Below are 24,532 nucleotides of genomic sequence, written 5' to 3'. Positions count from 1 at the left end.
GAAAATGCACTTTTTTTGACTGATTTGGATTCCTGATACTTTGAGTAACAATATCCATTGATTTCTGATCGATTCTGACAAATAACAAAGGAATGCACTTGCGTCAAAGTTCAAATTTCGCCTGCGCGTCTATGTGCAAATATAGTGAAAAAACATGTCTTTGTTTATTTCGCCATAGCTCTTTAAAACGTCAGGTTACCCTATGTTTTTATTGCATATTACAAAAGCATATAAATTGGACATAACGTTTCAAGTATCATTATTTCCATAATTACATTATGACGTCATCATATCGTCATCTGAAATCAAAAAAGTGGAATTAATTTTGTTAAGGTACTGTTTCTGACATTCATTTGCTCGTATCTCTGTTGTTTAAGCTCAATATTATCCCAAATTCAGATATGTTGTACTTTGAACATTTGCCTTTTAAGTCCATGTCATGCTTTTGATATTTGATGACGTCATCATACCTTAAATTGTGATTAAAGGTAAAGACGCAAAATCGGACAAGTTTACGTGTATTGTCTATGGGAGGTGATTTTTTTTTAAACCATGCATTGACTTAACAACGTTTAAGCACCTTTATCTCAGCTGATTTTGCTTCATTTCCTCTGAAACTTTAGTATGTTGTAGCTGAGACAATAAGCTGCAGTAATCATGCATTTTATTCTTTGAAATCTCCTCATCTGATTGACAATTTTGCAGTTCAAAACTGAAAATGAAAATGGAATGTAGACAAAACGATTTCACATGTATCTTTCACATACATAAGTTTACGTTCCCCATATTTTCTCGTCGAGACGTATGGCCGAGTGGTTAAAGGCGCCGTCTCAGAGACGTGAGATTGCGGGTTCGAACCCCACAAGATCTCGAAACAATTTTTTTTATTTTACTTTTTTTTCTTCAATTTGTATTCTATATTCGTCCATGTAGAAATCACGTTCGTATATAAACGCACCTATACACACACACAGACACACACACACGCCATATCCCTCTTTTTGTGTGTTGGAGACCACATTGCTTCGACTGCAGCAACATTTTGCAGGTTGACTTTGTCAAACCGATCATAGTATGTAATGACGACGACTGAGGTGTTGTACTTTGAACAATTGTCTTTCAAGACGATGTCATCGTTTTGTAATTTGATGACGTCATTACACTGAAAATTGTGATTAAAGGCAAGGTATGAAAACCAGCCGATTATAGGTTTTATGTCTGCGGGACGTATTTTTTTCCCAAGTTGCCAGAAATGGCATAGCGACCTCAGTCGTTACAAGGCCGCTTTTCCGTCTAGCAATGCAATAGATGTTCACACGGCCACGTTAGTTGAGTGGGCATTGACTTTCCCCCTGTTATATCTATACATTATTTTTTTTTGTCTTACCATTTCCGTGGATGACCCGTGGCCGAGTGGTTACAGAAACGGTTTCGCATGCACGCTCAATATAACTTCAAGGTGCCTATATCACATTCTTTTCTTTGTCGATCACAGATGACTGTCATCTGATGACCACAAGCGTATCACCTAACTCGTCCTCAATGTGACGAGTTTTCATGTCTCGTGCAAATTAGTTCTCAAACAGTTGATATGAATATGCAAATGAGTGAGCTGATGATTTCATTACCTCACAATTTCCCATTGATTGTGCACAAAAAAAATGATGAAAATCAATTTTTTCTGCCATAAAAGTGTAAACCATTATGTAACTCCATGCCGAATAACTTCAAAGTAATGGTCAGTCACTGAAAGATATGTTAGGATTTGAACTTAAAATTTCTAGATTTTATGTACACACTTTAGACAAGTTGTGAGGCAATGACATCATCATATCATTTGCCTATTCATATTGACAGTTCAAGAACTATTTTTCTGAAAACAAGGGAAGAAAACAAGGGAAGCTTCACATTTTCATAAAATTCCCTCATTTCTATCCAATTTTCATCAAATTTTCACTGTTGTGCTAGAAAAGATTTTACTCCTTCTTTTTAGACTAAATTTTGACTGGTCTGGGGAGTACCCCTTTGACCCGTTTAGGACAAGTCCCGAGTATACTCGGGCAGATGTCTATGGGAAATGCATGTTGTAGCAAAATCAGCCCGTTCTCAAAGGGTTAAGTTACGGATAGATGTCATGACATTTCCTTTCCTGCCCCAGGTCAAAGCCACGCTGAGTGACCTCCACAAACCAGCAGTGGACAACCGGTCGTCACACGCCCCCAGCTTGCCCCTGTCCGAGGGCCACTCCCGTGGTACGGAGGAGATCAATGGTGATGATGATGACGACTTCGATGAGGATGAACCCGCGACATACATGGCCACACCAGACAGTATGACCTCAGCCATTCGGAGTCACCGGGAGATTCCGACAAGGAATATTCTTCCTACACCATTTGAGGTGAGGGAAAAGGAAAGAGGAGGAAAGATGCATTATGATTGAACTAATCGGTGGAATGATTTTGTCTCAATACTTATATTAGTTTGAGGTGAATCTGAATTGAAACTTCGTATATTATGTTCAGCCATTTCGGACAAACAAAGTCAAGAAAAAATATATATAATTATGCTTGTAAAAATGTACTATGAATTAATAGAAATGGTTTGGGATGCTCACAAAAGCACAATGGAATGCCACTGAAAAAAAAAATGAAAAACATAGAAAAAAGATTATAAAGTACTCCTTCAAAAGAGCACATAATAGTTGTCAACTGTTTTATCTTGACCAGGGTGATGATTTTTCTATCGTTCATTCATAGCTTCATCATCATGCCTATTAAAGAAAGAGATTATTTTAATACCTACCGGTATACAGCAATTCCAAGCATCTCCACCTTGTTAGTTAGCAGTGATATCCCACATTTGAGATGAAATACATCATATTTTTCCTATTATAGGCAATGTTTTTTGCACAGTCTTCATTTTGCAAATACCAGTCGTCTTGTGAAATTCAGGAAATTAAAAACATTGTGAAGTAATGACATATGGTGTGATGCATTCTTGCCTTAATCATGAAGCAATGTGATGTTAGAATGAATCAGATTATCGTAGTGTTTATTAAAGATGACATAAAACAGATAATGCCAGAACTCATGAAATATAGCCAGAAAGTTTCACAGTAATAGTAATAAGGTAGTGAGGCAAAATTTAGTAAAACTGATGTCCCTCCTCTGTTTGTGAAAGAGCCATGGTGTTGAAAAAATTATAAAAGAGGTATTTTCAGTCTTGCATGTGGCCCTGACCTATATCTTATGACTATTGCAAGAATACCAAGCTAGTCAAGGTCAACATGACAATTTCCCCCCCCCCCACCTTTCTTCTGTTACAGGTCAAAGTACTGAATGTCCCCGCGCTGACCCATCCAAAGGTCAAGCTGACCGTCGACATGGCGACAGGCCAGCTAGTCGTGGCGAAAATCACTGGGAAGGAGATGAACGAAGAGGTCCAGATGTTGACACATGACAAACGTGAGTATTCATTTCATCCGAATTTCATTTTGAATAGTTCATTTCATTTCACTTAATTACTGTATTGAAATAATATGAAATTATTACAAAGTAACACTTGTTTCAAATGTTTTGACCTAACAGAAATTATGATTACAACCATGTGTACACATATCGGCTGGAGTGGTGATTTCATCACCCTCAGAATTCTCCAGCTCTTTTGCACACAAAAAATTTGATTGAAATCATGCTTTTGGTTGATCTCTTTCCCTGTAAAATTGTCATTGCTAGGGTTTTACATGACTACAGTAGTTTGACATGAAGGATATATACATTTTATTTCAATGGATTTCATGTAAGAATCATGTAAAACTATGGAAATATAAGTTTTTGTTTAGCTCAGTGGGAGACTTGTGAGTTGATGATGTCATCACCATTGCCAATTTGAATACGTGGCTGTGACTGATATCACTGATTCATTAAAACATTAAAAATGTTAAAATCAAGTAATTTCATAAACTGTAGGTCTGATTTTGATGAAACTTCAACCTTTCTGTACAACCATATGGAGAAAACATTTTTATTTCACAAACATTTTGAATGAGTTAATTGTATGTTTGCATTTGATAGCATTTACATTTGTAGCTGGTTTTTTGTTGTTTGTCCTTAAAGCACATAGCAATGCAATTAATGGCAGTGATTGTGTAGGTGCTATACGAGCACTATATTATCAGTATTATGATTGTTTTGTTCATATGATTTTCCTCTTCATTCGTTACAACCGACTTAAACATGGCGTTGAATTGCACATCCAGAGTGACATTCAAGCTAACAAAAATAAAAATCATTACATTATAACATTGCAATGAGTCGCTGGGGGAGGGGGCAGAGGGGGCAGGCCCAATCTGAAACGAAAATAGAAAAATGATGATTTTGCTTGACAGAAGCTGCAAAGCCTTTCGTGAAATCTCCCCTCTGCTCCCCCGTAGGGCTGATTAGTCTGGCAGATCATTCCCCATCTGAATTTTTTAGTCATCTCTCTCAGCTGTGAGGAAATATTTGAGTGATTTGCAAGGGGATTAGCGAGGGATTAGTGACTGACTGCCAGATCTGGTGTCCTCCCCCCCCCCCTTCCCCCCCATGTCACTATCAGTGGGTGATAGATCCCCCCTCTGGGTGGGTATTACTGACAGTCGTAACTTTGATTGGCTTCATTATCACTTTAAAGCTCCACAATGTTTTCGAGGTTAAAGAGACTGTACAGTTCTGGTTGAGGTGAGGATTTAGCTTTTAACGTTCTGCGAGATATTCAGAAACCACTCTATGAGATGTCAAAGAGCATGTAATTCTAAGGGAATCAAAAGTTTATTTGATGAAAATTGGTTTTGAAATGGATGAGATATCAAAAAACAAGTGAAACAAAGAGATCCGAATGAAAGGCGTGGCCTGTCATCTTTTATTATTATCACTTTTTTGATATCTCAGCCATTTGAAAACCAATTTTCATCAAATAAATGTTGAATCGTTTTTAAAATTACATGCTCTTACATATTTCAGAAGAGGTTTCTCATAATATCTCACTTAGGAATGTTATAAACATGAATCCTCACCTCAACCAGTACTGTTCAGTCCCTTTAATGAGTAGAGTAGAAACAAATGCAACTGGCGAAGTTAAGATCTGGTATGATGATGACAACTGATAAGAGTTTTAATGAGACTGAGCAAAACTCAAGACTTATCAAATAAGGGACACTTCAAGAACTTTTTAGAGGGATTCATCATTGAGGCAGCTTATCTCAGTTATTTTGAAAGTGGAAAGGTCCAGTTCATGGTCACCATTTTTCCATTGCAAATGTTGTGAACCCCTTTTGCAAATATATCACAAAATTTTGTATGATTGAGGAATAATGTTTGGCATCACTGTTCTACCAGTAATACACCTCAGACCTTTTTTTTTTTGTGAATAAAAATGAAAAACTAACCATTGTCACTCAAGAATATGCTCCCCTTTTGTACAGAGAATAACAGTTGGATTTTTTTTTTTTTGGGGGGGGGGGGTAGACTGAATAAATTCACTGGAAATCTATTGTTTCCCCCTCCATCAAAAAGAAGTTTCCTGTTCTATCATTGTAAGGAAAGGTCCTAATAGCCCACCTCTGCAATATACCAACTTATGAAATAGATCTAATTCTCAGGAGTGTCAGATTGACACACAACGTTATAATTAGTAGAGGTCAATTTTCATAAATCTCTGAGAAGTTAGATTAGGGGAACATTAACCTGTATGCCATGTCTTATCCTCTAGCTCTGCTTCCATGGTTATCCTTGTCACAAAATGGTTCTTGTCTTCTTTATATCCTTTGTGATGTATTTCCTTGTTCTTTCATGATTTTCTCTTTTGTTCCACCATAGTTGCCCAGCTCATAAAGTCGAGGACCAGCAACACCAAGTTGGCAATCAAACTGACCAATGGGAAGAAGAAGGAGTACGCCTTCGAAGATGCCAAGGTGAGAGCCTGGGAAGATAATTTGTTTGTATTTTGTCAGTCACACAATAGACCCATTCACACAATTACCACTAGTCGCGATTATTTGGGTCATTATTTGAATCAGGACTCAAAAAACGTTTTATTCTATGCGTGTGGACATACTGATTGTGACTATCAGTAAGATTCAAGTCACCATCCATGCACCACTAAAAGTATGAAGTTAATGATGATACAGATTTTAAAGTTTGAAGTATTGAAGAATCCAGAGATTCCGATACCCTGTGATAAATTTTGTGTGACATGGCATCTGTGCCATACAAGGCAGTATGTAGATTATTTGTAGTATAGCTATGTTGTCCTTATCCTGCATGATATATTTTATGCTGACACAATTTTCCTTTAGTCACAACAATTTCCTAGAAGAGGGACAGTGTCTGACACCTAAAGGTGGCAGATTTACTCTGAGGCCAGTAAGGGGATGATGAGTCAAACAGGATTCGATTTGGCTTATTAGCTATTGCGATCGCTCTTCGTCCGGCGTGCGTCGTGCGTCGTGCGTCGTGCGTCGTGCGTCGTGCGTCGTCCGTCGTCCGTCGTGCGTAAACTTTTTACATTTTCATCTTCTTCTTGAGAACCCCATGACCGATTTTCACCAAACTTGGCAGGTAGCATCCCTAGGGGGATAGGATCTCAATTTGTTCAAATGGGCACCATGGCTCACCTGGGGGGCCCCAGGGGTCCCAAACACACTAAAATTAAGGAATTTTTAAAAATCTTCTTCTCTAGAACCAGAAGTGATAGGGCTTAATTGATACTATGAGTAAGTACATTGATGACTGTAGTTTCAAGTTTGTTCATGGGGGAATCAGGGGTGCCCCCCTTGGGACCCAGGGGAGGGGGCCGGGGAGGGGTCCTAATGGGGCCTAAATTGTACATTTTCATCTTCACTTTGAGATCGCCATGTCTGATTTTAACCAAACTTGGTAGGTAGCATCCCTAGGGGGATAGTATCTCAATTTGTTCAAATGGGCACCATGGCCCACCTGGGGGGTCCCCAGGGGGCCCAAACCCTCTAAAATTAAGGAACCTTTAAAAATCTTCTCTAGAACCAGAAGTGATTAGGGCTTAGATGATACTATGAGTTAGTACATTGATGACTGTAGTTTCAAGTTTGTTCATGGGGTTGGCGGAGTCAGGGGTGCCCCCCCCCCCCCCCCCCCCCCCCCCCTTGGGACCCAGGAGAGGGATGGGGAGAAGTCCTGCAGTTGTAATGGAGCCTGAATTGTACATGATCATCTTCTTCTTGAAAAACCTCATGATGAATTTTGACCAAACTTAGCAGGTAACATCCCTATGGGGATAGAATCTCAATTCCTTCAAATGGGCACCATGTCCCTCTTGAGAGGCCCCTAGGGGTCCCACCCCCCCCCCCCCACATTAAGGAATATTTAAAATCTTCTGCTCTAGAACCAGAAATGATAAAGCAAAGTTAATACCATGAGTTTGTACATTGATGACTTTAGTTCCAAGTTTGTTTATTGCAAATCCAGGGCTGCCTGCCCCCCCCCCCCCCCCCCCCCCCCCCCGAGTTGAGGGGGGATCCATATGCAGACCGAAGTTTCCAATGTTCTCAGGTAAGAGTGTGCAAGAATGTGTGGAAGGTGAAATTGCGATACTCAGGTGAGCGCGTGACCCGCGGGTCTCTTGTTTCCCTTTGTCAGGAAACCAATGACTTGCATTTTGTATCGCAGAAGTTCAAAGATCAAACAGAATATGTTCTATATTGCCATTTCCTGAAACTGATTAAGATTCGAGCTACTGTATAAATATGTGGTGTGCAATGTGCATGTATGAGTATTATTTCCAGACCAAATCTAACTTTCCAGGTAATTTTAGACAGACAGAGAAGTACAAATCATATTATTGCACAGTATACGAGTATTTCTACTGTGTTTACCCACATGCTTGTCTTTATCATTCTTAGATTGAGATTTAAATCCAATTTTCTGTGGTGGATTTGCCTTGAGGTTTGCATCAGATCATTCCAGCATAACAGCTTGTGATACCTGTGTTGACTGTCTGTGTTTCCATAGAAACGGGAGACCTTTTGTCAGATGCTTCAGTACATGAAGATGGTTCACTCTAAGAGTAAAGAGGTCGACCAACTTTCCCTCTTCATTGGAACATGGAACATGGGTGAGTATCCTATAATTCATACACTAGCCAGCTGAGATATTAGTGTTTTATGTGAACTGAATGTAACTGTCATAAGGCTGGCCAGAAAACATCACTACAAGTAGTACAGTATGTCCCCCCCCCAAAAAAAAAAAAAAAATACTGTCATATTTTTGTGTTTTTGCATCAATAACTTCCAATATGAATGAACAGTCTAAATGCTATTTCAGGGTCTTAAAATGTAACATCTGAGCTGTATTTTACTGAAAATCTTATTAAATTTGGTAAAGTGGTCACAGAGATATATGGATTGTTGTAAAGCATGTCATGGGTCTGACTCTTCCAAGTTTAGCACTTGGATGCTCTTGGAACTGCATAATTAATGTGTGAACACAGTAGACAGAACTTGGAGGGAAGGGATTCCTGACATGCTCTACAAAACTCCTCATTTCTCTTTGACCACCCAAGCAAATCGGATGGGGTTTTCTGTAAGATGTTGGTAATAAGTTATAGTGGAAAACCCTGAAAGTGTGTTTGGATTGATTCACTATTCTTAAAGTCATCATTGCGGAGGGTCCCATTGTAATTTGTTTGTTTGTTTGTTGTTGTTGTTGTTTTTTTTTTTTGGGGGGGACATACAGTATGTACAAACACAAAATAAGCCCTTTCAAGTTCTTCATGCAGAATGTTGCACTCACACACACACACTAGCACGTTGTGTCATGATTTCATCCCATCTCCACGACGACAGGGGACGCCCCGCCCCCGAACTCCATCACGTCGTGGCTGACGTGCCAGGGGGACGGCAAGACGCGGGACAGTCGTCTGGTCTACATGCCGCACGACCTCTACGTCATTGGCACGCAGGAGAGCACGCTGAGCGAGAGGGACTGGCTGACACGCCTCAAGGCAGAGATACAGGGCATCTGCCGCGGTCCCGGAGAAAAGGAATACGTCGTGGTACGTCCACCTTATATATCACACCTCTTGTCTACCTCCAAATTTAGCAGAAAATATCCATTGTTACATATCATGCTGAAATTTTGAAATCCTCTTGTATCTGAGTGCGTGACCGTGAAGTTATTTCTTTTTTCTTCTTTTTAGACTGTGACTGCAAGAAGAAGGAACTATCCTTTGTGGTATAGTTTGAAAATGAACTACATCTTTTGTGATCGAGCACAAAAAATTACTCTTGCCAAAATTCCACTTTTACAGTTAATAAGAGTAAAATGTAGAAAATATTGACATTGCTGTAGGGTATTTTGTCAATCAGTTGCAATACAGAGAAAATTAGTCTTGTATTCTCAAGTTTCCCATTGATTTACACACAAATCCTTTCTAAATTTCCTTCCTTGATGTGAAATTATAACCAAGAGGATGCATTTCTTTTGGCACCAAAATTTTGCAATAGAACTCATCAGTGTTGACTTTCTGAGGGAAATGTTTGTAGTTTCTCAATTATCTCCCAAGAACGTCATTTTTTATTATTTTTTTTTTTTGGTATAAATCAATGATATTGCTATAAATTTGTGACATCATTACCCCAGCTAATTGCATTTAGGTTGATACCAGTATTATTACTTGTTGAAAACATGTGACTCCTATTTCCTTGATTTTGAAGAAATTATACCAATCTATGCATCTGTTTTTACTCTATTCATCAAAGTTTTAATAATGTGAACATTGCTTGGAAGTGTACATCAAGTTTGCCTAGGATAAAATCAGTAGCAACAACAGTGATGGCCTGAACAAACCCCAATGTGACCCCGAACCGCACCGCAATGGTATTTGTTTCAATATTTTGTTGTTGTTGCCTAGGTGACATCCTGTTCTTTGTGGGGCATCCGACTAGCAGTACTTGTCAAACCAGATCATCAACACAGAATCAGTCACGTCAGGGAGTCCACTGTCAAGACTGGCATTGCCAATGCTCTCGGTGGGTCAAAGGTCAAATGTAAATGCCAGGGTACTCTAAAGGGTCAAAGGTTGTATGTTGTCAATTGAGGATACATGAATTAAACTTTGGGTTGTTTTTTTTTTTGACCTTGCAACATTGCAACAAATCATGAAGTCATGCAGTTGCATTTGTTGTGTCATTGGAAGTTCCAATTGACATATCTGTATCAAATAAATCTCGTCATTTAGAGCATTGATATCCACATTCACATCTACAATCTGTATGATTTTGACATTGGTTACATGATAAAATGTAGCAAAGTCACAAAAATGACACAAAAAGAAGCATTTCATAATTTTCATTGAAGATCATGAATTAAACAATGCGTCTCAAAATTTGTTTGAAGTAAACAGTCTTTATCATGTGACATCTTCTGTAACATAATGTGCTGATGTGAAATTGTAAAAATAAGAATGCTCATACTTCTGTTCAGTTTTGCACTGCTTACATATCTATGATTGTTTGGGACTGACCCTCTTCAACTTCAAGTTTAATGGGCAATATTTGGCTCAGATTACTTTATACTCAATATCCACAAATGATTAGGCTATAAATGTATGAATGCAGTGATCAATACTTCACACATTGAGGGAAAAAATGTAGTAATATGATACCTTTTTTTTTCAAAATTTCACCTGCTTGGTACAGGCAACAAAGGAGCAGTGGGTGTTTCTTTCTATTTCAATGGTACTTCATTTTGCTTCGTCAACTGCCACCTGACGTCAGGCACGGAGAAATGTCTCAGGTTAGTAAATTGATCAGTGCAGGTGTTTTTCCGTAGAAAAGTTTTTCTGTGTTTTAACAAGATGGCAGTGTCTGAGGACAAGATTTATATGTTCCACAGTAGATTTACTGACAATATTATACCTTTTTTACAAAATAATTTGCTTATCAGCCATATTTTGTGTCAGATGCGTACGTAGATTGATGAGAGAAGACCTTTTCATGGCATTTGTGTGCAATGAACCACAGATAATGCCTTCTGTCAAGGTAGGATGCTTTATAATAGATCTTCAGCTCTTTAGATGGTAATCTGTAGAGGGAATCTAGCTTCAGATTAGTGAGGATTTCTTTGTAATAATTACTAAAAGAAAAGAGCTAGGGTGGTATTCTGAAAATCTTCCTAAGTTTCTTCGTAAGTTTCTTCCTAAGTCAGAAACTTCGGAAGTGCCTAGGAAAGACAAAATTGGTATTCTGAAATTTCTTCCTAGGCACTTCTTAATGCAAATTAGGCCTTCCTTATCCCCGCCCACGTTCTTTCTTAAGCCAATACAAAATGCCGTATCATAAGGAACTGACCAATGACAATCGCATATTACTATGACATAGGGTCAAATACACGTGTGCGCGGCATGTCCCCTTTCTCACGCTCATTTCGCGCATCAAGGTACATGTGCGCGCAGTGAATGACAAGCGCGCCTATCACAATATCTGCAGCTTGCTATTCTTAACAACGTACTTAGGACAGGGGTGGAGCTTTCCTAAATATTTTCCTAAAATTCTTTCCTAGGTGCATTCTAGAATACCAACTTCTTCCTAAGTCAGAAATTTGCGTACTCCCGCCCCTTTCCTAAGTTTCTTCCTAAGTCTAGGAAAAAAACTTAGGAACAGACTTAGGAAGAAACTTAGGAAGATTTTCAGAATACCACTTAGGAAAAAATCCTGACTTAGGAAGAAATTTCTTCCTAGGAAGGATTTCAGAATACCACCCCTAGTATCTACATTGTGTCCTCAGTGTTTGATGTGAATCTTTTTGCTTTATATCTGTATGTGAGTAAAGTATATGGTAGTTTGGAAATTGTTTAGTTAATGAACCCCAATTATAAGCTGTGCTTCTCGGGATCCTGACCACGACCATAATTCACTTATTGTCGTGTGCATTTGTAAGCATGCATGCCAATGATTTTATCGTTCTTTCATCACGCATATATTGCAATTTGATTGTCAAGTCAAATTGTTGTTCAAAACTGTTTATGATTTTGAATTTGTATTAATCATTGAGTGATTGGTTCAAATAGACTGAGTAGAATTAAACTGAATTGAATTGAATTGAAATCTTTGTGGGACCAACACAAAATTTAACTAAAGAAAAAAAAATAGAAAGTAATGCTCGAAAAAAGTGATACCATTGTTTGTGTCATATTACAATGTTGCCAATGACTTTATCATTCTTCCAATAATTGTCATAGGAGGAATAACAACTTCCATGATATCCTAAAAGGACTCAGTCTTGGAAACAAGGGACTAAATCTCTTCGATCTCAACAACCAGTTCCACCACGTTTTCTGGCTGGGTGACCTCAACTATCGCATCGACTGGAACGTGCAGGTGAGCCAGGCTGGTTGCAAAATGAATGATTTCATGAAAATACACTAGCAGCCATGGTTTTGCAGGAGAGGAACTGTATAGTGAACAGTTAGACAGAGACATACAAACTGTTTGATGGAACAACAACTGAAAATATTAATTTTCTGCCAATCATTGCATTATTCTGTAGTCCATGTGCAGTGTACTTTCCTGCTGGCTACTGTACAGTGTATATGCCATATACACTATTCAGTGCAGTGTAGTAGTCTCCTTATCCAGTGGTGACGACACAGAAACTTTAAAGATTCATAACTTTTGTAACAGATTGTCAAATTTCTTCAAACTTTAATTGATGTGTTCTACTAATATCGCTGCTTTCACTCAGTCCACATGTGTATTTGGGCTCTGGTTTCCTTTACTTTTGGTAAAGAGAATAGACAAATTATTTTAGGACAATGAAGTTTCTGAAGTTTCCTGAGGGAGGATATGTATGACAGTGAGACCTTGAAATAAATTCTGTTGCATTTGTCACATATGTGATATATCTAAGCAGTAGGGAGCCATTTTTAAAATATTTTTTAAACCAATGTAATAACCATTTCAAACATCTGCAACTATCAGTTCAACAAGTATATTACATATATATCTATATCCCTTTCTTTGTGCATTTTGTGTTAAGAGAAATGCACAGTAGAAGAGTTTGTTATAAATTTGTATGTGTAATATGCGTATAAATCATTTGCTATTTTCTCGTATAATTTTTCCTTTTTTTTCTAGGAAATCCTTCAAAACATCAAAGTGAAAAACTATGATGTCCTGATCGACCACGACCAGCTCAAGATCGAGAAGGACCAGGGTCACATCTTTGTAGCCTTTGGTATGACTGGAAGATTTTGATTTGTTGAGCTCTAATGATGACATACTGCTTGAGTGGAATGTGTTGCTGTAAAAATAGATATTTTCGCGTGACTAATTTTTCGCACTTGGCCGGGTAAGAGGAGTTTCGCATGTTTTTAATTCCGCGGAATCCAGACATCAACTACTGGGACATAGCACGCAAAAATATTCGCGTGCTTTTATTTTCGTGCTAGCTTCTGGTTGCGCGAAATGCTCGAAAATTTCAACCCCGCGAAAATTTTCACTTTTACAGTACTATGAAAGTAAAGCTGAGAAATATTTGTGACAAAGAGAACAAGGAAGTACTGTAAAACGAGGAATGTTCGCGTACATTTTAAAAGTTCGCGTGCATTTTAAAAATGCATTTGAAAGATCTTGTCTGCACTATACATATTGAACATTAGAGGCAACTCACGAAAATTTCATGCTGCGAAAAAGGCCATTGGCTCCATTTCGCAAAAAATTTCATGCTGCGAAGATATCGTGTTTTACAGTACAAAGTCTTGTAGCTGTCAAGCTGCTCTTTTGGTGCGTTAGATGCATGCTTTTTTTGCCTCATTCGATCACCATACTGTTGCATTCCCTCTACGTTATACCAGATGGATTGTTCTGCAGATACTCTGTACTCCGCAATAAATGATTTGCACGTTATAAAATGTGCCGAAAAGAAAAAAAAGGAAAAACTGAATTGCTAAATGTGTAACTGCTTTTCAATTAGGCAGCAAATTTTAAAGATTAAAGTTCATATTTCTGTCTCAAATTGACAACCTTTTTTTTTGTGCAGACTAAATGAAGTTACCCAGTTCCCTCTAATCTCTCAATAATATTGTAGGATACAAAGTAGAATTCAGAGTTGCCAATTTGATGAGGACAATATGATAATCTCTGCAGCAAAATTACCCCAGAACTTGGTCAGTTAACTCGTCGAGGCAATAGATACCGGTACAGTGTTTGTATAGATTGATGCACAATTTGCAGTCTTAGCACATTGTTTGAAAATTTGATGTGATGCAAGTACTACCACGTACGCTGTAGATTCATTTTGTACAATTTTCTGACCTGATTTTTGCAGATGAAGATGAAATCACATTTCCCCCGACATACCGGTACGAGATTGGACATCGGTCGGTGTATGCCTACAAGAAAATTAAGAAAACAGGAGTAAGTACACTTCTCTCAGATCTCTTCAAGAACAGTATGTAATGATCTTCATTCTAGTGCATAAATCTGTAAAAGATGTAGCCTTTTTATAATTATAATTCCTAAGAGTGCATTGTACAGTGCATTATGTCTGCCATTAGATTCTATGACATTTCACATTTTCCAGTACATATTTTCACATTATGAATAGATAGTGCCATGTACAGATGTGTGGAAGTCATTATGGCCCTTGAACAGATAAACCAATACTCTGAAAAACCAATGTGGACATAATACACTGAACAATGCTGATGACAGAGAAGGCTCTCATAATCAAGTAGTGTAGCAATGTGATTCCATTACGAAGTATAATACCACTTAATTTGCTTCACTAGTCCACCTGTGTAGAATCTATGCATGCTTTTTTCTTTTGTTCTGCTTCCTTGACCACCCAATGTGAAGCTTCTATGTTATCATCCTTGCTCATTGTAATTTGTTATGAATTTTGAAAACATTCTTATTCCTCATCCCAATCACTATAAATTCTGAAACCCAGTAAAACCAATTTAAAGTTGTTCAAATACAAAAGTCTCAAAATCATCGGTAGGTCTCCCATACGTAGTATTTGTTTGTTCGTTTGGTTTTTTTTTTTGGGGGGGGGGTTGTGTGTCTGTCTGTCCTTGACAATGTTATCTTGATTTAAAAGGATTTCTTGGTTATCCGCTCTAATATTCATGGCTTTCACTTTAAGGCTATCAATATCCCCCCTTTTTTTTGTAAGATGAGTCATGATTTGACTTTGTTTTGAACCAACATCTGAAAGAATGGATCTGACCTGACAGATGTCTGGATTTTTCCCAATTTTCCAGGTACGAATCAACCAGCCATCTTGGTGTGACCGAGTGCTCTGGAAGTCCTATCCGGAAACACATGTGATCAATACAACCTACGGTAAGAGAGAAAAAGCAAAAATGTCTCTTGTTTGATAAATCACTCTTTGTTTTTTTTCTTGTATCTAATCTGACCACTTCCTGGTAGCCTCTTCGATTGTCCCTCTTTTTTTTTTCCCAGCAAAACAAAGTCGAACATGGCATTGTCGGACCGTTTGTAGCTGTTTCATTTCCTGGAAAATGCAGCTGTGAACAAGCAAGTCCATGCTTGTCTCCTCGTGGAATATATCTTTAACCCCTTGTGTGCTTTGGAGTGTCGTTTGGCTCGGAAAACCCCATAGTGTTTTTCATAGTGTCTAATGTCCCTGGCTGGGAAAGGGTTATGTAAATGCAAATATTGAAGGTCACTTTGTATTGTAGAGTGTCTGTTTCTCGCAGCATGGTTACACCAGCAGTTTGTGACCTGTTGAGATAAGCTGAGAAATGCATGTTCAGTAAGGTGGGCAACTTTTAGTATTCATAGATTATTTTCACAATGACCTTACACTGTATATCTTAAAGGAGGTTGACGATGAAACCCAAATATGTATGTGAATTGAGGGAAGACAGCATTGTTAGAACACATCAGCAAAGTTTTAGGAAAAATCGGACTGTCCATTCAAAGGTTATGAATTTTAAAACAAGATGAATCCCAAAATATGTATGTGAATTGAGGGAATGCAGCATTGTTACCGGTAGAGTGCATCAGCAAAGTTTGAGGAAAATTGGACTATCCGTTCAAAGTTTATGAATTTTTAAAGTTTCAATGCAACCACCGCTGGATGAAGAGACTACAATACTTTATGATTTCATGTACGGACAATGATATATATTTAAAAGAAAATACAAGAAAAATTCAACACATTTTCACCTTTCTAGCATAATGAAAGAGCACATGTCTTGTAAACCTCTTTCAGAAAGCAGGAGGAATAATATTACTCTTAACATATACCAGTAACAAGCCAAGGGAAGGTGTACTTTTCACACACACACACACACACACACACACACACACACGCACACACACACACACACAAAATAAAATTTTATGGAATTCTCTTTTCTCTGATGTGTTTTTACTAATATTGCTGCATTCACTTAATCTCTGTGTGTATTTGGGTTTCATTCCCCTTACAGAGTGTTATCCCATGATGAGCTACATAGTAGAAAAACAAAACAAAACAGTGCCCCAAAAGTGGCAATGGAATATAATAAAGTGTGTTCAGTCTAGTTGTACTTGCTGCTAGTTATTCAATCAATGAGCTGATTGCCTGAAATTCCTTCATCTTCTTTTGCAGGTTGCACCACGGACATTGTAACCAGTGACCACTCGCCGGTCTTTGCCACCTTTGATGTTGGAATCTCCTGTTCAACTGCAATGCCAAAGGGTACAATATCTCTGAATTCTTCATGTGCTTTGAGTGCTGAGTGGCACAGAAGACCCCATAGCATTTTACACACTGTCCAAAGTCTCTTGCACAAAAAGGGTGATACTCTAATAGACAGCAATAATGAATGATGATGTTGATAATAATAATAATGAACAAAATGATAATGGAATTGATGATAATGGAGCGATACTTTGTAAATACAAGTACAGGTGACTCCTGTTATAACAAAGTCCTTAGGACAGGCACTTTTCTTTTGTCATATCAAAATTTCATCATAGCCAAACAATTAGGTATATAAAGATATATACGTGATAATTTTAGGACCTGAATTTTTGTACTTTGTTGTAATGAGAATTTTGTTATAACTGTGTTCGTTTGTGCAGGAGTGCAATGTATTATGTGTGTAGGTATATGTATATGTAAATGTAACAGAATAATGAGGTACCATTTCCTCAGTATGGACTGTGCTATTCCTGAATGCACTTCCAGGGGGCCCTGCCATTATAACCACCCCTGCTTTGCTAGATACTCTCTGTAACACCTACGTGTATATATAACAGGATATTCTTGACTATAAAGAGTGTTTGCCTCTGGGCAGACTTAATTTGTTGGGAAACAAGGTACTTTTTTTTGGGTGATAATTTCAGACATTTTAGGAGTACAAGGTTTTCATTCTGTGACAACTGCAAGTTCTGGGAATGTTTCAACAAAACTGTAGAGCATCGAGATAGAAAAATCATCTCACAATAAAGATTAACTTTACAATTCTTAAGTTGGAGGCCATGTCAATGTATGTCATATGCAATCTGCAAGTGCATAATGCATGTTTATCAGTGGCGGATCCAGGGGGAGGGGTGCATTTGCCCCCGTTTAATTTTGCAAAGGTGCCCCCTCTTTACAGAATTCCTGGATCCACCCCTGTATATGGTGTATATATTAGACAAAAGTTGTAATTGATTATTTTTTCGCCAACTTTTTTTTTGCGATGAGCAGAGCAGTCGGAGGGGGAAACACCCGGTGTGAAAATCACTTTCACGGCAGTGGACGCCACTATCATCACCAGTACATGCAGCAGCAAGTTTTACCTTGAGTTCTTCTCAACCTGCCTTGAGGGTAAGCCAGTAAAGACTTGCTCCGCAAGAAAGCAAATCAAAGGATAGCAGCTAGGCAAGCACCTGTCTCTATCTCTTGTATCTCTTCTGTTGGACAATAGATGGCGCCCTCCACATTCTATTAGTAATGAGTCTCCCTTCATGAATTCAAGAGGGAAATAAACAAAGTTGATTTTGGAATGTATACCATCATACTTGAAAGTTGTTTTGTTCTTGCAGTTGATTTCAAACTTTGAGATGTATGCTTGTTGTTGTTGTTTTGGATAAATTGGAAGACAAAAACGATAGCTTTCCTGTTTTCCAACAATTTTTCTGTAACAAAATCATTTGATACCAAAGTGTCATGCATCAAAATTCAAGACATACTCCACCCTAAATCCACTAACTCCTTATGTTTAAATAGTCGGAAATGAACATATTTATGGATCTGATCGTGCCCAGTGATCACCATCTAGCACCTTCGAGAATTGCGATGAAAAAAATTCCATCTCTCAGGCAGATGTAAATTTTAGAGAAATTTGATGCGACTGATTGACAATTTGCCCTACGTCGACATTTATAAGCACTGAATTGATCTTTTTTTTTTTAGTAGTAGCCATGATAAAAGAAATCATGGGCATACGTACTCGAGCAAGATTTGAACCTACACTGTATGACCTCCTGATCTCCGGACAGGCGGCATCTCCACTAGACCACCGAGGTTCTGTCCGACAGCAAGTGAAGGTTCTAGTCCTTATAGCATGCAGCGGGTACTGCGTAATTATTCAAATTCATGAAATTCTTCCGTCAAGACATTTTTCATTGCAACTGATTGACAAATTGCCCTACATCTACATCGACGTAAATAAGCGCTGAATTGATCAGTGTTTTAGTTCAAATTGCCCTACAACTGTACATCGATGTAAATAAAGTGTAATTATTCAAATTCATGAAATTCTTCCGTCGAGATGTTTTTCATTGCAACTGATTGACAAATTGCCCTACATCGATGTAAATCAGTTGCAATGAAAAACATCTCGATGGAAGAATTTCATGAATTTGACAAATTTGATGCGATTGTCATGTCTTTACAGTGAAGTCGGTCAGGAGTGGTCACAACTACCTCTGTAATCAGAATAACACGTACAAAGAGACCAAACCTTCGTGGAGCAAGGAGCAACTACCCAAGGTGAGATACAAACCTACATGGATTTTAGTCTGTGGAAAGACAACATGATTCATACAATCGACCTTGCCTATTAGTTGAATCTATTTGGACTGCAGAAATAGCTTTGCCTTAGAGAAAATTTGATTTATGAGGGATTAAAGTAAATAGAATATAAAGAGAAGAGGACTTGTAATGAATAGACTATCGACTTAGGCAATTATTTGACTGAAGGGAGGTCAACTTAGGTAAGAATGACTTTATTTATAACAGACATGTGTATTTTTACATGCACACACATACAAGCAGGCACATACAGATGCCGTAGATGCTGAATTCGCGACACACATTTTGGAAGAGTAAGGTTAATGTTTCTGCCTGAAATTGGCAATATAAGAAATCTTCTGACTCTGTGTTTTTTGCAGATTCTCACAGATTTAATTAAGTCAACCAGTGTCATCTAATTTGTTTTCAATGTAGGATACACAGAAAGATTCAGGGTTACCAATTTAATGACAAGATGGTGATTTTTACTGCCAAAGTTCCCCAGGACATAATAATGGATGAAATTGAAGTTTTGATGACATTCACCAGCTAGTTGTGTGCTACAAGCTGATGGAATTAAAAAACCAAATGTGGGGTAATTGTATGTTAGCTTCTCAAATTTAGTTTGGGCTTTATCTCCAATATCATTTCTGCCTTTGATGTTGCAAACAGCTGAGCCCAATCGTGTCCGACGTGGAATACCTGGAAGAACAGTTTGTGCTTGTGGCAATCAAGTCGGAAGACAGTGATGAGTCGTATGGTGAGCATTCGCATGGTAGCTTTAACTCCACCAAAAAAAAAAAAGAGAAAAAAAAATGGTCATTGTGATTCACATTCATTTTTCGTTGTTTAATGTTTGTAGGTTCATATTTAGCAACTAGTAAAATTAATCAGGATTATATGACAGATTGACTTACAGGGTATGTGATTGTATATCACAATGCTTGACTTTCACATTTGAAATGTTGTCACATTACCACTTACTTGCAGACTTTCACTTTACGTGTATTTATTTTTTTACATGCTTTATGAGGTGGTGCTCCACTGTGAAACACTACTATGCTTTCTGCATGTCATACTGTGGTGTATGAATTGAGTGTTGATCGAAGTTTTCTGTGCAACTGTGTGTTATACTGCCTGTCATGTAAATGGCCCCTTTAACCTGCTACTATATCATCACTAACTGAGACTAAATGTGATTTCATGACTCTGGATATCACTCCAAGACATAGATATGTATCACTGAAAGATATGATTTAAATGAAATTCATCATGGGGGGAAGGGACTTTGTGATAATATGGCTACATTTTAAACCACATTTCAAACTCTGTCAGAACATTACGAATACTGACAATGTTAAAACTGGTGAATGCTCGTTGTATCAGCAGTCTCTATGTAAAAATATTGACATTCCATGCTTCTGCTGCTTCTCCAGGCGAGTTTGTCGTGTCATTGAGGAACCGTTTTGCGGCGACACCAGTTCCCTTCAAGAGTATCCTGACACACCAGGGCCAAAGGACAGGAAAAGTGGAGTGAGTGATAAAAAGTTCTTCTCTAATGAAGCAGTTTTGGTGTTACGGTCGTCAGAAGTAATGTACAAGTGTATAGTTCCAAAAATGTATTGAATGAAAAAAAAAATTATTTACTTATATGTTTTGGTGTTACAGACCTCTTAAGTCTGATTGGCTGATTTCTCTGAACTTGTCGGATATAATTGACTTGTCAGACATTTTATCTGACAAGTTCCTTCATGAAATACTCCCCAGAAGTGATGTGTAGATCCAAAAATACATATAAAAAATCATATGATAGTTGTTTCTATGTTTTAGATCTTATTGTGGCATAGTTTAAGAATGATTTTATGAAATAATTTTGTTAAATGAGTAATTTTTAAAAGATTTTTTTGATTTAGACTGTTTTGGACAGTTTTGTCACCTGAAAGTGGATGAATGAAATGTGAGTCATTTAAAAACAGAAATGAAATTATCACAATTATGAAAGTTATGGTGTTGTTGTGGTGGTCAAAGGTTGAAATATTATTTAGGGATTCAAGAGACAAATTTCTGTATGTGTGTGAATGAATGCTCATACTACAGAGACTAAGGACTTGATGTCAAGAACCAATGATGATTTCAGAGTATCAAGCGAACTTTGATGCTAAACACATCATCTTTTATGTTCCCTGCAGGGGTATGGTGCATGTCAAGGCACGTGACGAGAGTTTGTATGGTGGCTTCCGAAAGATCAAGACTTACGGTAAGATTTTCATTCTCTGTGTCTGTCAGGTGGCTCTCTCATGGATGCCTAAACAGAGGCTCCGAATGGTGTGTCTAGTACAAAGTGACTAATAACCCGTCATCACATCAACAGAGGAAATTCTATGACATCAGAGTGCCATTTCTTTTAAGATTAACACTTATATCCTGAAACTAAATGCAAGTGTGCTGCCGTTACACAGTAATGCACTAGTCAATTGTAGTCCTGACCCCCTGTCACCCAGGGATGACCGGGACTTGCATCAAGTTGCATTTTTATGATGCTACACTATCCCAGCCAAATCCTGGTCAAGTCCGCGACTGGCCAGGCAATATTTGTATAGAAATCTTCGGCCAAGTCCCAGACAGGGCGGGCAATAGTTGAGTAGAAATGCCTGTCCAACTGCCCGCCACACCAGGTGGTGTTTGAGACGGTCAAAAATATTCCTGTATGTATTAAATGTTTGTCCTCAAACCCTCATGCATTCCCTACCCACTCGGGCAAAAAAAAAAAGAAAAAAAAAAAGCTAAAATCCACAACCAACTTGGATACAAACACTGGCCGTCCGTGGGTACCCAGGGGCCGGGACTAGAATTGTCAAGTGCGTAATGCATGTAAGTTCTTATCAAACGTAGATATTTACTCCCTTTTCCTTTGTCTCTTCGGAGAAAGTCTTGTATTAAATGTTTCTTTCTTTGTTCTTGACAGAGTTGGTGCAATTTGAGGACAAGACGGACAGCTTGTCTTCAGGTGATGCAAGCGACGAAACAACATCAGCCAAAATCCACGCAAAAACTAAAGGTGAGGTGAACGTTGGCTTACCCCCTAAGTGCCAGCAATAGGAAAGTCTTTAATTCTTTCATAATTCTTGTAAGCTACAATATTTTCCTCACAGATGTAAAATATTTGAAGCGAGTGAAACAAATTGATTATCTGTTTAATATATTTCTTGTAACAATGAACAAGTCTTAACTGTAAATGTTTTGATTTGCAAAGACATTTTTGTCTTGGGAAAGAGAAAATACAACATATTCATATTTTCAAGAAAAAGTTCTAATCTCAGTAAGTTGTATATTTCATATTTCTAGAGGAACAATTGCACTTTGAATGTGCCATTTTCATGCATCCATGTTATCATCGATTGACATAGTTTGTATTTGTTGCTGTGATGTTTTGACTGTTTCTCTTTTTACTGATCCAGCGTGTATTGAGAACACCAAGGCTAAGGTGAGACAATGGGTCAATAAAACTTGCAGCGAAGAAGCAGCCAGGAAATCTCAAGAGGGAGCCCCACCCGTACCGACGGCCCCCCGCCCGAGAGATTTGACCATTCCCATCGCCTCGCTCTCCCCTCCGGTTGGAGACCCGGCCCCCATCCCACCCAGCCGCAGAAAAAATGGGGGCAAGCCAGCAGCCGCCAAGGCAAGTGGCAGTAATGGAGTGGAAGAAGACTTGAACACCCCTCCCCCACTCCCTCCTCCCAGAGTGGGGGCCAGCCCCATGGAGACGGGGGAGTACATGGGGTTGTGTCTGGACGCCCCGCCCAACTCGAGTCGTACCATACCAGGGAAGCAGAGCGCGATGACCATAGAGTCAGATGGGAGTTACCAAGTCACCAAGCCCAAACTGCGCACCTGCAGATCTGTCCCCTCCGAGTCCAACACTGGGGACATGCCCCCTCCCTTGCCCTCAAGGCAGTTGCCTCCTCCGCGTGTCTTTGGCTCGGACAGTAATTCCCCACCCCCTCTCCCAGCGAGGCCGATGGCAATGCAGAGGGTCGTTGAGAGACCTGACTCTGACACGTCGGACGAAGGCTGGACAGGCGGTCACTCCCCGCCCCGCAGGACCCCGCCGCCCCTCCCCCTGGGTCAGAGCAAGTCAAATGTCACCAGGCTGCGAGATCATTGGGAGAACCGGTCCAGCCGAGAATCCTCGCCGGACAGCTCCACCTCTAGCATCGACACGAAGCCCACCCTCCCGGTCAGACTGGCCCCGGAGGGCCGCGCCTCCTCCTCCTCCAACGACGACGGCTCTCTTTTCCACGTGGATGGGATGCCGCCCCCTCTCCCAGCCAAATCCAAGATGAACACGCCCCCTCGAAGGACCACTGATACAGACCTTGAAGTGCGTAGAGTTAAAGTCATCTTTACTTAAAGTCATTGCCATTCAAACCATGATATTACCATCCTTATTACCTCATTCATCTAGATATCAGAAAAGCTCAACCACTCGTGCAATAGGAAGATTATATTCCGAGTTGTATCCATCAAACACGCCCATTAGTTTCCACTTTCAAATGGGTTTCTTTGCTGTGCGACAGCATAAGTTGCCTGCTGAGGCAGCATAGGTGAAGCGATAAAGATATCATTTAAGTCCACAGAAGTTGTGTGGTTATTCCCAAAGCTACATGAAACATACATGTACACTGAACTCATTTAGATGTCATTGCTAAAGAACTCATGTCACAATGATTACTCAAGGTTTTCTTTCGCATAAATGAAAAGAAAATTAATCTTTTCTCAAAGTGCCTGAATTTCTGCTGAGATTTTGTAACTACATTGTAGTTGAATTTTTTTTTGCTGTTGTTTGCTGAAATCATGTTTATTAGAGCTTCTAGCCACTTCTTTTTTTTCATTCTGGAGTACCTGTACAAATCCCATCAGCTATATGTATCTAAAGAATAGACTGACAACCTAACTTAGTGTCTAATGCCAGGAGTCCAGATCCAAACCTCTGTACTTTTACTCATTATAATAGTCTTTCATCCAGGCTTTGTAGCAATTTGGAATTGAAAGAGGTTTGATGATAATGTTGCAAAAGATGTGATTGACTATTAAAAATGATATATGGTTCAACTGCTTGAACCAATTGAGGAAGAACATGCAAAAGCCGCACTTTTTTTTTTGAATTCCACAAAAGGCTCACATGTATCAGTGCTCTGACTCTGTACATGTGGACTGTTGCAGTGTGAATCTTTTTTTTTGCTTTTTGCCTTTCTTTCACAAAAATTGAAAAGCATTTTAATAAACATATTGCTGCAGTGCTTTTGAGTAGACCTCATGAGCTGAATGCACACTTGAATTACAGTGCACTTTAAGTTTGCACCATTTTATGTTTTGCCGTGCCACAACTTGTGACCCAGAAGGTGCCAATAGTATGAAATGAACAAATTTCAACACTAATCAATTCAGTGCTTATTTACGTCGATGTAGGGCAATTTGTCAATCAGTTGCAATGAACAAATTTC

General features: G+C 38.8%; 1 protein-coding gene across 1 annotated transcript in view; it reads left to right on the top strand.

The window, feature by feature from the left end:
• LOC139725552 (phosphatidylinositol 3,4,5-trisphosphate 5-phosphatase 1-like) overlaps positions 1 to 24,532 on the top strand; it is a 94,110-nt gene that overhangs the window by 67,508 nt on the left and 2,070 nt on the right. Inside the window, exons 7-25 of the mRNA XM_071636643.1 lie at positions 2,159 to 2,398; positions 3,326 to 3,464; positions 5,856 to 5,950; positions 8,025 to 8,127; positions 8,858 to 9,066; positions 9,925 to 10,042; positions 10,712 to 10,808; positions 12,253 to 12,391; positions 13,148 to 13,247; positions 14,340 to 14,428; positions 15,277 to 15,358; positions 16,635 to 16,724; positions 17,721 to 17,840; positions 18,913 to 19,007; positions 19,701 to 19,788; positions 20,465 to 20,561; positions 21,218 to 21,285; positions 21,994 to 22,086; positions 22,487 to 23,409. Coding sequence (XP_071492744.1) covers positions 2,159 to 2,398; positions 3,326 to 3,464; positions 5,856 to 5,950; positions 8,025 to 8,127; positions 8,858 to 9,066; positions 9,925 to 10,042; positions 10,712 to 10,808; positions 12,253 to 12,391; positions 13,148 to 13,247; positions 14,340 to 14,428; positions 15,277 to 15,358; positions 16,635 to 16,724; positions 17,721 to 17,840; positions 18,913 to 19,007; positions 19,701 to 19,788; positions 20,465 to 20,561; positions 21,218 to 21,285; positions 21,994 to 22,086; positions 22,487 to 23,409 — 2,985 coding nt within the window. The remainder of the gene's footprint in view (positions 1 to 2,158; positions 2,399 to 3,325; positions 3,465 to 5,855; positions 5,951 to 8,024; positions 8,128 to 8,857; positions 9,067 to 9,924; positions 10,043 to 10,711; positions 10,809 to 12,252; positions 12,392 to 13,147; positions 13,248 to 14,339; positions 14,429 to 15,276; positions 15,359 to 16,634; positions 16,725 to 17,720; positions 17,841 to 18,912; positions 19,008 to 19,700; positions 19,789 to 20,464; positions 20,562 to 21,217; positions 21,286 to 21,993; positions 22,087 to 22,486; positions 23,410 to 24,532) is intronic.

This window comes from Diadema antillarum, unplaced genomic scaffold (assembly GCF_040938485.1).
Source record: "Diadema antillarum isolate AM-2024a unplaced genomic scaffold, OU_Dant_1.0 seq00000049_RagTag, whole genome shotgun sequence".
NCBI lineage: Eukaryota > Metazoa > Echinodermata > Echinoidea > Diadematoida > Diadematidae > Diadema > Diadema antillarum.
This window is presented reverse-complemented; position numbering and strand designations above follow the sequence as displayed.